Raw genomic sequence first — 15,933 nt, 5'->3', positions numbered from 1 at the left:
TATATATAAACACGATTGAATTATTAATTTTTTTTATTTAATGCAACGAAAACGAACAAAAAAATATGTATTACATTGTGTTTTGAAATATGTTACATACATTAATACATCTTAAACGAATTTTAAATCATATGAATAAAAATGACAGAATAATCCGTGAGATTAAGATCCCACAGATTATTCTGGGCTATAGAGTGGCCACCAACGAATATTCGGAAACTGGCACATGCTAAGAAGCTTACAATGAGATAAGCCCTCGCACTCCAGTTTTGCTGTTCCATTGCCATTATGTTGTGTACCATCAAGTCTTCGCTACGTTCTAAATTCGAAAATATATTTGTTCTATCTAATGAAGTGCCTATTATATATTTATAAAACATATTTTTGACTAATCTTTCACTTTATCTCTTATTACCATATGCTATACCATATTATATACCACTTGTTATTAAAAAAGTATATCGCCGGAATATTGCCGCCACTCCTTATATATTCAAACCATTAGTATTCCACAACTGACTCAATTCTAAACTTGAATATTTCAATCGGTTATCTTTTATTTAAGTTGTAATTAGCATTCATGTGCTTCTGTCCACATGAATGTATTATGACGAAGTTATGGCATCACGGATTATATATTAAAAAATGTGTTAATAGAATAAATTTTTCTGATTTAATTTTAGAATTTAAAAGTAAGATAAGTAAGATGTAAGATGCTGGTATAAAATAAAATAACAGTATATTTTTATAAATCAATTTATCCATGTTAAACTTAAGAATACGATTTGCTTGTAAAATATTAACACGACCTATTTAAGTTCGAACGCAATTATGAATTGCTAATCAAATTTTACTAACTTTCAAGAGGTCAATGTTTCACTAATTAAAAGACTATTTTGGCATTCTATTTGTGAACAGAGAAAACAATAGTGTTCATATTTTAAAGAAATTCAAGTAATATTACGATGTTAAAAAAAAAACTAGCAAAGACCTTGTTGTGAATCATTTTTGTCATTCTCAGCAGAATGAAAAGAAATAGGGCACTTTATGACGTGAAAGAACCGGGACAGGGTTGCTAGGCTAAGAAAAGTATTTCTATTTCTAGAACATAAATATAACAGAGAATTTTTAACAGTTTAAAATACAGATTTCGTTACTTGAAATTTTTAAAACCGTATCTACAAAAGGAAGATTCTCAATAAAACATATATATAAAGACTAAGTTTATGCAAACGAACATAACAAAAGTTAATATTTATAATAAAGAACACGTAAGTCATTAATTAATTTTATATAACTTGGATAATTGCGGTGCAGAGCTGTTGTTGAAAACTTTAGTAGTTCAGAGGAACTTTGATCAGACTAAGGTTTAATGAAAGGCTTACTAGGAAAGTTCAAGCTTTACGCCAAACAAATAAAAGATCTGAACTCGAACATAAAATATATATGCTTTATGACAATAATAATGATCTCCAAGATAATATATGTGGTAGCTAAAGGGGACAAAATATAGTTTAGATATGCTCAAATGCGATATTAGTAATGAGACAACATTCAACTCGAGATGTCTCTAAGTAACTAAACAACGGTAGATGAAATTCTTTATAACTATTTCAAACTTCAGTATAGATGTATTACACGAACGTGTCCACAATGAAACCTCAATCTTATTCTACTCAAAATTGGATTCTAAGTTCTAACACACTTGCTCGATGATGATATTATCGTATGAAAATATTGACGAATATGAAAACATTATTTATTTCTAGAAAAAAATAATGTCTATAATTTTTAAAGCATTAATATTTTTATTGAAAATACTCGGAAAACTTTATTTTTATAAGTCAATCATACGTCAATCACTTATTTTATCTATCAATTCTTGTTTACACATTCGATATGTGACCATTGGAGTAAATAACTTGTTATGTCACTTAAAATTAATTAAATTATGGAGACGATGACAATTAATACTGTATGAAGTATTTGTTATCTTTTGAGTGTTATATATCCAGAATAATTTGTAACACATTTCTTTATACGGATTATGAATATGTAGTTCTTATTTCAAATAAAGAATTTTTTGAATAAAGAGCGATTCATTTAAACTTTAAAGTAAACATGGCACGTTTATCGCCAATTTATAAGGAGGTTTAAAATTTTATTTAAATAGATTACCTTGTATTTTCAGATGAAAACACATACCTACTTATAAAAAATAAATGAATAATGTTAAATAAATTATTTATTGAACTATAGATCTATAAAAATGTTAACAGATTTACAGCGTGACTTAAAGCATGACAATGTCATTTGTGGTATCGTTGGTAGCACGTGGCCACGTGTAGTATAAGAGGATTACTTGAACCTTGTAGGGCAATCTTATTTTAGACAAGAAACAATAACATGGCGAGAAATACGCTATTGACAAACCCTAGTGCAATGAATTCTTTAAAAAATCGACCTTTGTACTTCACTAGTACTTATAGGTATAATCATTAGAGTTCGGCGCAAATTAAATGACTAGACTTAATGGATCCTTCCGGTTCATTAAAACGTACAACACGTAATGACAAAGACATATTTACTAGTATTATAAAATCTGCGTCATTTTGACTTCAATTGTAAAAGAATTTATTTGACTTATGGTGGCTGTAAAATATTTTGCGAATATATTATTCCTATGGCTGTGAATCACGTTAAATCACTGAACCGATATGACCTGGATTTCACAGCATAACCAGGTGTCATGTGGGCGGAATATTGGCCGCCTTTTAAATATGATGCTTTTAAAATTGCTCTTTTTCTAAGATACTGGATCAGTCACGTAGACTCTTTAGTCCAAATCTTTATTTAGACAAAACGCAAAGTTTCTTTAAGTAAATATAAAATAATAGTCGATATTTCTATAACAGTTAAGAAAAATCGTAAAAATAATAATTCAACCACACGGTCAGGAATAGGAAAAATTTTAAAAATGGAACAACGACTTGTGCATACTGAATTACAATACTATTTAGAAGCCAATTCTTGTGAAAAATAACTACTATATTAACGTAAAACATTCTTAAATTGGGAGACAATATTTAAAGCATAATTAATAATTCCAAATATATTAATAAATAAATTAAATCCGTCATTTAATGTGAAGTGTTCTTTCCAAATCGTGAGATCAACGCTTGTTTGTTATCAAACTCTCGAAGCCATACGACAAGTATCCTTCGAACTGTTGCTAGAGGCTCTCCAACAAGCTTAACATCGGATCATTTATTATAATTACTGAAACCTTTCAGAGTTCTACACAAGTATATAATCAAATGTAGAAGTTATTTCCATTTTAATAGTTACGACATCAATAACAACATAAGAGAGAATTTGACTTAAAAAGTATTTTATTATAAATTTAATGTACATTGATACGATAGTATTATTATTTTTGGGTTCCAATTATTTAGATTCTTTTTTCAAATATTTTGGTCCCATTTTTTATAATATCCTGTTAGAAGTAGTAGAATTAGTTGTTATGGCCTGATTTTAGTCTATTTTATATTTCTGACACAGCAAATCTTCCTGAAATCGCTGACAAAAGCTTGTTTTATGAGATACCGATATATATTTGTATTGATTTATTTGTAAGGGCTTATAATGTGTATTGTGAATGTGTGAATTTCGCTGATAACACACTCTTCCGGTTCTATATACCCATGTCAATGTTTATTCGAGGGCTTTTATTTCTGGAAATATTTTCTTTCGTTTACTATTAGGCCACCATTCGATAAAGCTTTAAGGAATTGTATCATTTCGAAGAGACGAAAACACAAACAAAACATTAAATAAAACGTGGGGTGAATGAAGGTTTAGCGAAATTATTAAAACAATTGCTTGTTTGATCTTGTAATATAACTCAGGGTCAACCCTTATTTGATAACATCGTCACCAAACCATGGTATCCAACGAATCAAATATATGTTCCTCAAGTTCGTTTATGTGACTATGTTAAAAAACCTTAATTATCAAAGTAATTGTAATAGATAATAATTTTTTAATAAATTAATATTCTAAAAGTTTCACTTTAGAATCTTTTTATATATCTATACATTACACTATATCACAATTTAATAAAGTACTCAACATTTTTAATAACACAAGTTAAGGTGGAATAATATTGATACTCAGTGCAGAAGCTCGATGTGCGGGCATTTTTGGAACGGAGCCAGAAAGTGTGGCAGAATGTTTTGGCGATTTCTAGTACATAGAATCTATTATATCACGGACAATGCTTTTCTTATTTAAAATCTTTGACCTGACATTTATTTCAGTGGCCCATTCAATAACTTTAGCTATTCATAATTTAATGTATCGTTTTTACTAACATAATTACTTTAGAATATATATTTTTTTAATAATATTAATCGCAGTGTTTCGGGTGAATCCAAGTATCGTGCACCGTACTTCGCGGTTAGCGTCTGGTGAAGATGGCGTGCTTTACGATATCTTAAAAACTGTATGATATGGAATTAGTCGTTTTGCGTGAAGCCATGAACTTCGCCGAAGGTCGGAGCCGTGACAACCAGCGACGTGACCGCGACCCGACTATTAATTTAAAATTTCCAGCATAATTTATTACAAATTATTTATCTTCCTTTTGGCCATTTCCAGTACGTTTCGTATATATAAAATACAGTAAATTTACTATAAAAATATAATGTAAATTATTCAGTCAAAATGAATATAAACATTCTAATACTATGTACTCAGTAATGTTTAATGGCGTTCGACATCAATAAAGCCTTATAAAATATTTATTTTTGATAAGTCGTTATATAAAAGATAAAAATTCTGAGATAAAGTGTTAATTCATCACAATTTACTATTCAAAATTTCTCTTCGTGCTCGTATGTGATTTTTGTATTCAACTTTTTATAATAACAGCATTTTTGTTGTTCCATATTCAGTAACTATATTCATATCGAACATTTTACTCTACATAGTCGGAATAGATTCCGAATTTAAAATATGATTATGTTTAATTTCGAATTAAATCTTAAAATTTTAGTGACAATAATTTTATTGAATAAAATTTTTCTTTATAAAAAATAATAATATTTTGATAGTACAATTGCTCAAATGTGACTATAAATAGCATAAAAGTCGTTCATAACGGGAACATATTCGACGACATTAGCAGTTAATCTAAATTTGACGATATTAAAACCAACCGTGGCCTAATGACTTCAATAGATTAAAGATTCGGTACTTTTGTAACTCTTCTGCAATATCATACCAAAAAAATAGGAGCATAAAGTTCAAAATTGGGTATGAATGTATGATGGTGAATATTTATGTTAATAAACAAATAATTCATTTCCAAAGAAAACAGAATATAGAATACACCAAAGAAATACTTGAAACCGTTACATTCCCGAACTTAAAAAAAAAAAAATCGAAGATTCTAGGACAGATTCGTTATCGAAATTTATTTATATGTCGTTGTAATTATTTCCTCTTCACGATTACAAAATAACGTATCATATGTTACTAATATGTAAATACCATGCCATTGTTATATTGATACAGTTAATGCATCGGTTGTATTATTGTTGTGATGCAATCTTGGCTTTTATTTAAAGTATCGACTGGCCCAGTTTCAACTCTAGATATATATATTTAAACCTATGATAGCGTTTGAAATGGTAATTATATTAAAAAAGCAATAAGGATGTACAATAATTAATAAAAAATGAATTGATATATTCGCGATATAACTTTCAAAGAATAGGTTTTGATTGACAGTATTTGTGGTTTTAGGTAAAAAGGTAAGGTTTAAATAAGATTGAAGGATTTCAGTGTTGTATTGTAGTGCCGTATTTTGTAGTCAAGTTAAAAAATTAATGATATTTTATATCAATAAGATTCTTATTTCAACCATTGCGTAACGTTTTCTTAGTAAACCAAGGCAATAACATAGAATGATGATATTAAAAATAAAATTCATGAGAATATTACTGCGTTAAAAAAAGTTGTGGTTAAACACTTAAGTTTTGGAGATAAATTAAAGTATTCTTATGAACAAACAAACTCACAATCTCGCTAACTAAACACACACCGTTTGTGTGTGGAACACGTTATTAAAGTTTTAAATGTATTTTTTTTTTATCTGAATAACAATATTTACCTTTTTCAGTTACCATTTATCACTTCATGACGTCCATACACGTAACAAAGTACGTGATTTTTATCACACGTTCGGTGCAAAGTTCTGCTACATCTCGTGATATATAAGCATATGCGTTTATTAGTTATGTACGTTTATTTAATGAAATATATTTGGCCAGTTATAGAAACGAAACTTATGTAAATGATTTATATCTGAGCGGTTTGCTATTGCATTCCTTCATACATTTCCTGTATCCATGTACAAGTCGTTAGAGCCTAAATAAAGTATTACGTAAAGTTGCTTTTTGTAACGATCCACGTAATGCTACAATAATAGATCAGTGAGACAGCTTTTCAAGATTTAATTCTTTAATATTTTATATATAAATTTTTACTATGTGAAAATATTAAATTGCTTTAAAAGATATTATAATGACGTATATATGGCCTATTAAATCTTGGTGCCGGCTAATATTGAGAAGAATTTGTAATAGAAATACTCGTTCGTAAATGTTTACAAGGAACGTTCGTTAGGAATCCAACCTCTTTTTTTTTGCTTCACTCATTCACTCACTTCACCTGTGGATAAAAAATAAACCAGAATTGGAGAATCAAGAGATCGGTTCGATGAACTTTGTACATTTCAGTTTTAACTTTAACATTGGATGCATCGCTCTATAAATATCATTTATACCATTATTAAAAGTCTGTTTAGTATTCTTCACTTTTATAATTAGTTTAACTGATATAGCTTGAATACTCTATTAAATTAAATTGATTAATAACATGGACATTTTGTTCATTTTTAGTTTTCAGTAATTGAATGAAAAGAATAGAGTATTTTAATCATTGAAACAACGAAGAACTCATAAAATAGACGGGAAAAAACTTCGCAGCAAATATTTTTAGCCAGTTTTGAAATAGCAAGGACAGGTTGTCACCTGGTTTTTTTTATTTTCGATGTTAACTGAAAGAAAAAGCAACTTTGCGATGACAGGTGGTTTTAAAAATCGAAAGCTTGATCGATTAGCGAAAAAATTAACGCACAACACAGAATTGTAAATTAAAGAACAAATAGTATATTAATAAAATCAGATCTAACTTCAACAATAATAAACAAAACATGAGAAATCATTTAATATTTCTTTTCAAATTTATAACCGATGAAATTTTTAATTTAAAAGCTTCGACACTATCCAATGAAATTAAACTGCTTTTTAAAATAAATTCACAATAAATTATTGTAAAATGAAAAAAAGAAAGTCAAAGTCTAAGAGTCGTGAGCTCTAACAATCAATAGATCTGAGTCGTGACCTAGAAAGCAATTCCTATTCAAAGACATCTCGGTCAGAATGTGTTTACATACACAATTTACAAGACATGTTTACAGTAACAATTTGAATATAAAAATGAGGTTTCAAATTGTACGCTCTTGTTTCATACAAAATTTAGGTGTAAAAACTAGATGTAACATTTTTTTTAATAATTTATAATACTGCTGGAATAATTATTATAAGTAAAGTAAAACATAATATTTTTATTGCATTTTTTTTTCAGTTTTATGATTTAAAAGATATGGCAATGACTAATTTTAATGAATTATTGTTTCTAAACTCGATACAGATCTCTTATTGTATAGGTTGTTTTAGACGACAAATTTGATATATGTATAATCATAAGCTCACCTACAATCTAAAATAAATAGTTGGTAAAAATAAGCTACGTATTTCTGTTGAACCATTTTAAGACTTATTTTTCTCAGACTTGTTTCATCCAAACATTCCACGGTCAACACATTCTAAGAAAATTGTTTGGGAAACTCATATCAGAACAACAAACAGAGTTGAAAGCTAATGAATCTTTTGTCCTTAATATTGCGATACAAAACACTCGAGTACAATGAACCATAGAGAGCACTTTTATATTAAATTAGCAGTTATCCTTCATAGAAGAATGACGTAGAGATTATTTAAAAAAAAATTACAGAAATATAATGTTTCTCGGTTTAATTATCGGCTCGTGTAATCCACATTTTTTATACTTACAATTTTAAACGCAAATCTTCGTGAATAAACGTGTTCTAATAGATCTCATCCTTGAACATTTCATTGTACAGTGACACGAAAGTCTACTGGGTGCTATTTTATAATTGAATAAGTAACCTGGTTAGCAATATTAAAATTAAATTTAACGTCAACGGACTGGTTAATGTGAAATTGAAAAAGTTCACATAAACATTATTATTTAGGAAATGTAGAGAAATTATATATAATTTTACTAAATACAACGTTCCTCACGAAAAATTTTGCTAAACAATTTGTGTATGTTATTACGTATAATTTAATTTGCCTGTAGGTCAATAACCTTTGAAACAATAGTATTAAAATAAGCAGCAATAATTTTGGTATATTTAATTATTTGACGTATCAATAGTCAGGGGTTCGGCTCATTTATTATCCGTCAAAGTAATTATTACTGATCAGGAATGGAAGTATTAATTAACTAATGATTTATAGCGGCGGCTTATCGCGTCACCCTTGGGAAAAAAATATGAACTACATTTATTAAAAAACAAAAGTAATATATACACTAACAATATTAATGCATATTTATATAAAATATATTAAATCGAAATAGAAATAAATCAACATTGGTAGATTATTTTCTAATAATATAAGTAACTATGTCGACGAGAAATTTTTTGGAAGTCAAAAAAAAAGAGCACCGCGTTTTATAAACATTTGTTATGACATTCCCTGTGACGTTGCATTGTCTCTTAGAAGCTTTCTGAGGTTGCATATTCTAAATAATTTCGAAGTCACCGCTCTCTAAATATAAGTTGCTATAAATATGACTGCATATATTACATTTCAATTTAAATTAGTATAATATCAATTTCACTAGCACTCCTAAAGCCAGTACATTCAGAAAGGTCATTATGTTTTCTTTTAACCTCCTAAGACTAACGCGACTGTAAGCGATGCTTTCTAATACATGTGACTGCTTACCAGACCGGTTGTCCCTTCATTCCTGTTTTTATCTCCGACAACTTTATGTGCATCACTCTTACACTTATGTCTCAACGTCAACGTCCATCTTTATCACAAAACACGAACTGAATTCTAATAACAAAATTACTATTCCGACCGCACGTCCTGTCCCCTCGTCAGTCAATGTACGACTGGCGACGAGTCAAACTACCTCATCGTAGTACGAGAAGAGAGCGCTCTAAATAAAATTCACATAAGCTAATGTCGGCTTTCGTTAAATAAAAAGAGGGTGCTTTTTCCTATATCAACACAGGGTGTTTATATCAGTTGGAATCGATAGTACGTAAACTAGATGCGGAGGAAAGTAAGTAGGCGCATTTCCTCGTGGATGCTGCAGGTTAGGATTTAAGAGCACATTGAGGTCGACTCTATTTTTAAGTCTGTGATTGAATTTCATTAATTACATTAATACTTTCCTACTATTGATACATTTTAAACTAACATTTTTTTTAATAAAATTTAGATTTCATTTCGTTTATTCACTTTTAATTGAATATGAAAAATTTATGTGCAATTTAGGTAAGAGCAGTCTATATAAATTGCTAATTGGCATATATCTGTGTTTCCTGTTAAATGAATGTCACCCAAAAGAGTGTTGTCAGATAATATTCTGATTATCAAATATTGTTTTATATTTATTTTATTTCCTAATAATTAATTAAGGTGTGTGGATTTTTAAGAAGAAATAAGAAAGTACGTAGTTATTATTTCAACGTGCTAACCGTATCCACAGATCCTTCCGCGTAGTTTCACATTACAAGCTTTACGAACTGTCTATTTTACTTTACACGTTTCATCAAATATAATGATGTTGTTCAATTAATAATAGTGATTATTATATTATATTGCGATTTATTTCTGAATCTTACTGCAAAACAACATTACGTACATGTATAGTTCGCTCTTTTAAGCAATGAAAATTTTTCAGTTCCATTCTTGTCTATATTATTGCAATAAATACTTTTATATATTGTATCGACTGTAAATATCGATTCACAGTGACATTTAATGTCAAGTAAACGTTAGATATTAAAGCTATCCGAATTTTTGTTTAATATTATAATCACGACTCGTCTCAAATTATTACGTTTTTGACTCATTTCATATAAATTTATCAATTTCTGAGTGTACAGATTTTTTTAATAAACAGGAATAAAAATTTAATTTAAAAGAATGTGCTAATTTTACACGGCTTATTAAAAGCAATATAATTCTTAAATATTTTATTTCGAGATGAAGAAGATCAATTCATATCGTTCTTTATCTAATTATTTCATATTAATATGTTAATAGATAAATAAATAAACGTAATGTTCCTATACAATCTATATTCATATAGCAAACAGTTTAAAGCAAAAAGGAAAGTTGTTTGTCTAGCGACTGGTTACGATCTAATACAGCTTTAGTCTGTTACTTATAAACGGTGTCTATCACATTGTAACTTTGCATTTGATGTAATAACAGACCACGTAAGCTTTTCTTATAAGAGACCTGTTTGTATGAAATAATTTGGTACAAAAAAATATTTTATCAACAAACAAAATTTCATTATTCTTCGAAGCCGAGCTCATATAAAAATTTTTGTTTTTCAAAATGAGCGCTGACTAAATATTGTGACTATTTATTACTATCAACTTGGTTGTGACAAAATTTATACTAAATCAAACACCCATAATCAGAATGTTTACTTATTAAGGAATTTCAAAAATTATATTATATAATAAAAGAATTATAAATTGGAGGAAATAAATAACCACTGAAATTGACATAAAATATAAATTTAAGTATGAAGATAAGACCACAGGTTGGAAACCTTTCGTATAATGGAATTGTTGCTCTGTATAGTTTAAATTTAAATTCAACAATAATTTAATTTAATAGCTCTTTAATTATTCTACATTATCAATTAATTTTAAATTTATTATGTTCTAAAAATATACTTTTAACTGTTAATGCCAAAGAACGCGTCAGAATTAATGTTATTTTCGACATTTTACGTAACAAATCTTTCGATACGAAACAAAACAATGATGATAAAACCCAGTTGTTTAGTCTTCCATATGTTACTTATTATGTAAGGGGTTCGTGTCCATTATACTATCCTGTATTACCCTGCCAAAAACTTACTTAAATACATTTCTCAAATTTCTTTTAAATACGTAAAAGTTATTAAAGTGACATAAATAACTCGTTTATATGAAATGACCTAAAAATTTTAATTTATATATTTTTTTTATTTTCATTCAACTTTAATAATTTTAATAGTCAAGAGATATTTATTTTACTTTATTGTGCTTATGAAAGGTTTTTAAGCTTATTTTATGTACCACTACAGTGAAGTACAACTTATTTTTTAAGCACAGGCCAATTTTGGATATCGTCCCAGTTTAAAATTTCTCGTAATGAATAAAAATACTAATTATTTTTAATTTGCTACAGAATTTAATGCTTGCAGATTTTCTATGTTTGTGATTTTTCTTTCTGGTGTGGCATATTATAAGGATTGGCAGCTGTTTAGGAAAAGGTTTATCTATCAATAAAAAGGGCTTGTGACCTTTACCGCCTACGTTATTACTATGAAGTAATTTATAAATTTTAAGAAACAAATCAACTTATTTACTTTAAAAAGCACGTTTTACTCAATAAATAATATATTTTATTCGGATCAGTCTCTTGATAACTTTAAATGCATTATCTGCGACAGCATTGGAAACAGATGCTTACTAACCGCGGTTTGTATTTACCACCTTTTCGGGGGCCGCGTAAAACAATGGCTTGGTAAATATAGAGAAATGGTCTACGAGGCAGAAGATAATAATTTTTTTTGGAACAGTTTATCAGTTTGAACGTAGAAAATGTGATAGAGCCTAATTAAGGATCTATTCAAGTTCTTAAAAATATATATTCATAAATACAAAACAGTACCACGTCTTTTCTCCTTTAAACTATCTCCATTTCGTGTCTTCAACATTTCACTAATGATATGAAAATTATATAAATTCGGTTTCTTTTCTTCTTATATAGTACATGTGATCATCACCTCATTAAAAATAAGTTACTTGTAAATGAATATCATTTGGAATGTCAGCTAGACTTCAAAACTGTTAGGCACTTTTATGAACATAATTATTTTTATTATGGAATATATTGAAAAAGATGTAATGTCTTGAATTTAATCGTCTATTCTACATATTTATTGATTAAATTGAATTATATTTGTCATTTAAAACAAATTTTTAATATTCTATAAATACAAAATATGTTTATATACATTTTGTTCGTCTAACAGATTCAGCTAAGTTTCAAAATGGTTCAACTTATTTATATTGACAAATAATAAATGAATAGGCGTCACAAAATAAAAAAAATATAGTAACAGTCACGTCATGGAAATCAGACATATTTCAGTATAATTAATAAAAAATTCAAAAAGCTTATAAATCGGTCTAAGTTCGTTCTTTTATTTAAATCAGCCTCTTAGAGCCAAGATTAGTCTTTTCCAAATTTTTAGATAGAGGTAAATGTAACAGAAACTGAAATACTTGAAACTTCTCTAAAATATTATAAAGACGAATATTTTTAAAAGCACTAAGTTGTTCATAGAAACAGAATTCTTACACATTCTTTCATTCAAAATTTCAAACTAAAATAGATGTTATATGTTTTGGTAACAAACTTTGATAGCATCTGAATAACACGAGGGCAAATTTTGTTAACATAATAATTTATGTATATATAAAGTAATCTATAATTTAAGAATAATAGCAAATTAACAAATAAGCAAGCGAATCCAGAGGCAAAATCTAGTCTATTGCAAAATATTCAACAAACGTAAACACATCCTTTTATTTTTAAAATTGTATCTGATTTATTAAAATCCGGGTTAGCGTTCAACTTGTTTATAAAACGCTCTTTCGTCGATGAGTTTGTTCTTTAATAGTAGGTGTGTACTCGTAAGTACTTACATTGCTTTTGTTTTTATTGATTATGAAAAATCTTAAGAATATTATCTTATTAATTATACGTTAGGAAATAGTGAAATATTAACTCCTGCAATTGTAAACTATATACATAGGATACATCACATATAACAAAGCATTTTCTTATATAAAAAAAAATATTTTTTTTATAAACAATAAAACAATATAATTTTTAATGACTGAAAAATATTATAAACGTTCTGTGAAAACAAGTCCGATATAGGCGAGCAATTAGTATTATTAAACCAAAAATAAATTAAATTTTAAATTATTTGTACGCGAACTGTCGCGACTTCAATAGTTGAATACTAAAAAACATATATATTTTTTAGTAACGGAAATCTGCATGTCACACAAAAAAATAAACGTAATTTGAATTTGAAATTAAAACATTTTCAATATTCATGTACATTTTGACTTGGTTGCAATTAAATCAACTCAAGCCAAACAAATACAAATAGTATGTGTGTTGATCATAAAAGATTTGAACATATAAATATTTGCTCCGCCCTCAGCGAACTTTCTGTCTATTTTTAAAACATGCGTTGTGAGCAACAAAACACTCCAACACAATTCAATCAAACCAAAGTGGAAAGCACTTGCAAATAATATGATATGAAGATACATTTTGCGGAGTGTTGTTTTCTTTCTTTCAGTCATATTTATATTGTGAAAGTGATATTCATGTGTCTAGAGCTTGAATACGATTCAGCAGACTCTTGCAGTACTACACTTAGTAAATAACAACGATGTCTTAACAAAATTACAACTTATACATCGTAATAATGATATCTCATAGCGATCTGTCTTGTGTATTAAATTAAATTAAATTAAACCTATATTTTCATATCCTCTCAAAAGAAAGCCTTGTAAATATCTTTATAAAATTAATGTTATCGTCTAAATGAAGACAGCGTTTATTTATCCCAACCTTGATTTATAGATTTGTCGTCACAATCTAAATATTGGTTTCCTTATCCTTTGCTTTAAGCACTGTTTGTATTTAAGTCACTTTTTCCGTATCTAAACAGATAGCATCATGAAAACATAATAATAATATCTTTTGTATTTCTATACTAACTTTATTTTCAAGCAAAAATAAATGTTAATATCAGATTTTTTTTTTAAGAGGTTTCAAATGACCCTTTCGGAATGTCACGATCAACTCTAAAATATATTAATTAAAAATATATTATTTTGTAAGTATACAGGGAAACGTTACTTTTTAATGCATAATTTCTAAAGGCTTACACAAATAAATATAATATATAAGCGAAAGCGAGAGGTATAACAGATTAATCTCTAAACAACATACTAAAAGCCTTGGGCCTGTCCAGAACTAACATAACTTCATTCTAAGAACGTCCTTCGAAGGCAGCTATAGTAGGTTTGTTTAAAATTTGGTTAGGTAGAGAGAGCAGCTTGGACGTCAGAGGTGAGCGTTTAATGCGCTTTAGATAGAGGCCCTTTAAACCTAGACCTGGTTCGTAAGCCCCATGCACAATTAAAGCTCGTCCCCTTCAACGCGATGGACCCGGCACCCGCACAGTGAATCCATGGAATGCTGAGAAATTTTGTCTTTGAATTATGTTAGATAAAAATTTATAATAGCATACTCAACATAAACTAACCGAAGTCCCTATATTATAATTATAAGGCAGGAATTTTAGTATTCCTATTTGTTTAAGAACACAGCATTTTCATTTTCATAGAATTAAAGAATGCTTAAATCGGAGTTTTTTAGGATTCAATTATTTTTGTGGCAGATAAAAATAATGCAAGGGAAACAAAAAAAATATGTTTTCGATAATATTTCAGAATATCACAAAAATAAAAAAAATAATTAACAATTAAATCAATGGCCTTTGTTATTCTTATCAGAAAAATTCATTAGTGTTTTAAAAAAGGGAGTTAATTAAAAATATTTTACGACCCTTCATGATTACTTTTAGAATAAATACCGACTTTTGTTTTGTTTTTTTTTTTTTTCATTTCATTAACACAAAGACGGTCAAACTAATGAAAACCGAGGAACGTTGGGATTAGGATATTAGACGAACAGTCGAGCAACTTATTTCTTCATCTCTATCCACCTTACTCTATCGGATCCAGCCCGGGTAGAGATAGGCAAACGTAGACGACAAGCCGAAAGAACGGTATTACTTTTCTTCTAAGCAATCACGCTTTCCGTTCAACTGAATCCTTTACGATGTTGTTCTGGAAATATTGATAGTGATTAAATTAAAAAAAGTCTTATACTTTTTTACGGATTTTTATATTTCCTACAATTAATACTTACTTATCGTTATTATAATGTGATATAATTTCAGCGTAATAATAATGTATCATCTAAACTTTCTGTCTGAATAGTAGGTAATGATTTACATCACATTCGGTGGAACTACAAACCGTTTTAATTAGCCAAAATGAAAAGAGATTTATTTTTAATTATTTAAGATGCAGGAGCCTTGTTCCTTCTATATCATAATAAGATTATAAACCAACCAATATTTTCAAAGCGGAAATATGACAGAGTACATATATTTTGCGAAAAGTTGATTCACAACTAACTTGCAATACGGGAAAAAAGTGTGACTCAAGACTGAAAATTCTGTTATTTCAAAATCTGGCGCAAGAAGTATAAAATGGAATAACCTTAAAGAATTTATGTGTGGTAGTAAACGCTGAAGAATGCTACAACTCATTTATATAATCTGTAATCGCCGTAGGAGAGGATCACACAGATT

At 28.4% G+C, this 15,933-nt stretch overlaps 1 protein-coding gene across 2 annotated transcripts in view; it reads right to left on the bottom strand.

Moving 5' to 3' along the window:
• LOC116766734 (uncharacterized) overlaps positions 1 to 15,933 on the bottom strand; it is a 39,399-nt gene that overhangs the window by 16,272 nt on the left and 7,194 nt on the right. Inside the window, exon 1 of one of the 2 annotated variants that reach the window (XM_032656810.2) lies at positions 9,165 to 9,347. The exons of the other annotated variant lie outside the window; for it this stretch is intronic. Within the exon in view, the coding sequence (XP_032512701.1) occupies positions 9,165 to 9,217 (53 nt within the window). The 5' untranslated portion in view covers positions 9,218 to 9,347. Of the gene's footprint in view, positions 1 to 9,164; positions 9,348 to 15,933 lie in introns of those variants that run through there. 2 annotated transcript variants of the gene reach the window in all.

This window comes from Danaus plexippus, chromosome 10 (assembly GCF_018135715.1).
Source record: "Danaus plexippus chromosome 10, MEX_DaPlex, whole genome shotgun sequence".
In the NCBI taxonomy this organism is placed as follows: Eukaryota; Metazoa; Arthropoda; class Insecta; order Lepidoptera; family Nymphalidae; genus Danaus; species Danaus plexippus.
Note: the sequence above shows the minus strand (reverse complement) of the source record. Positions and strands in the feature narration are given on the sequence as shown.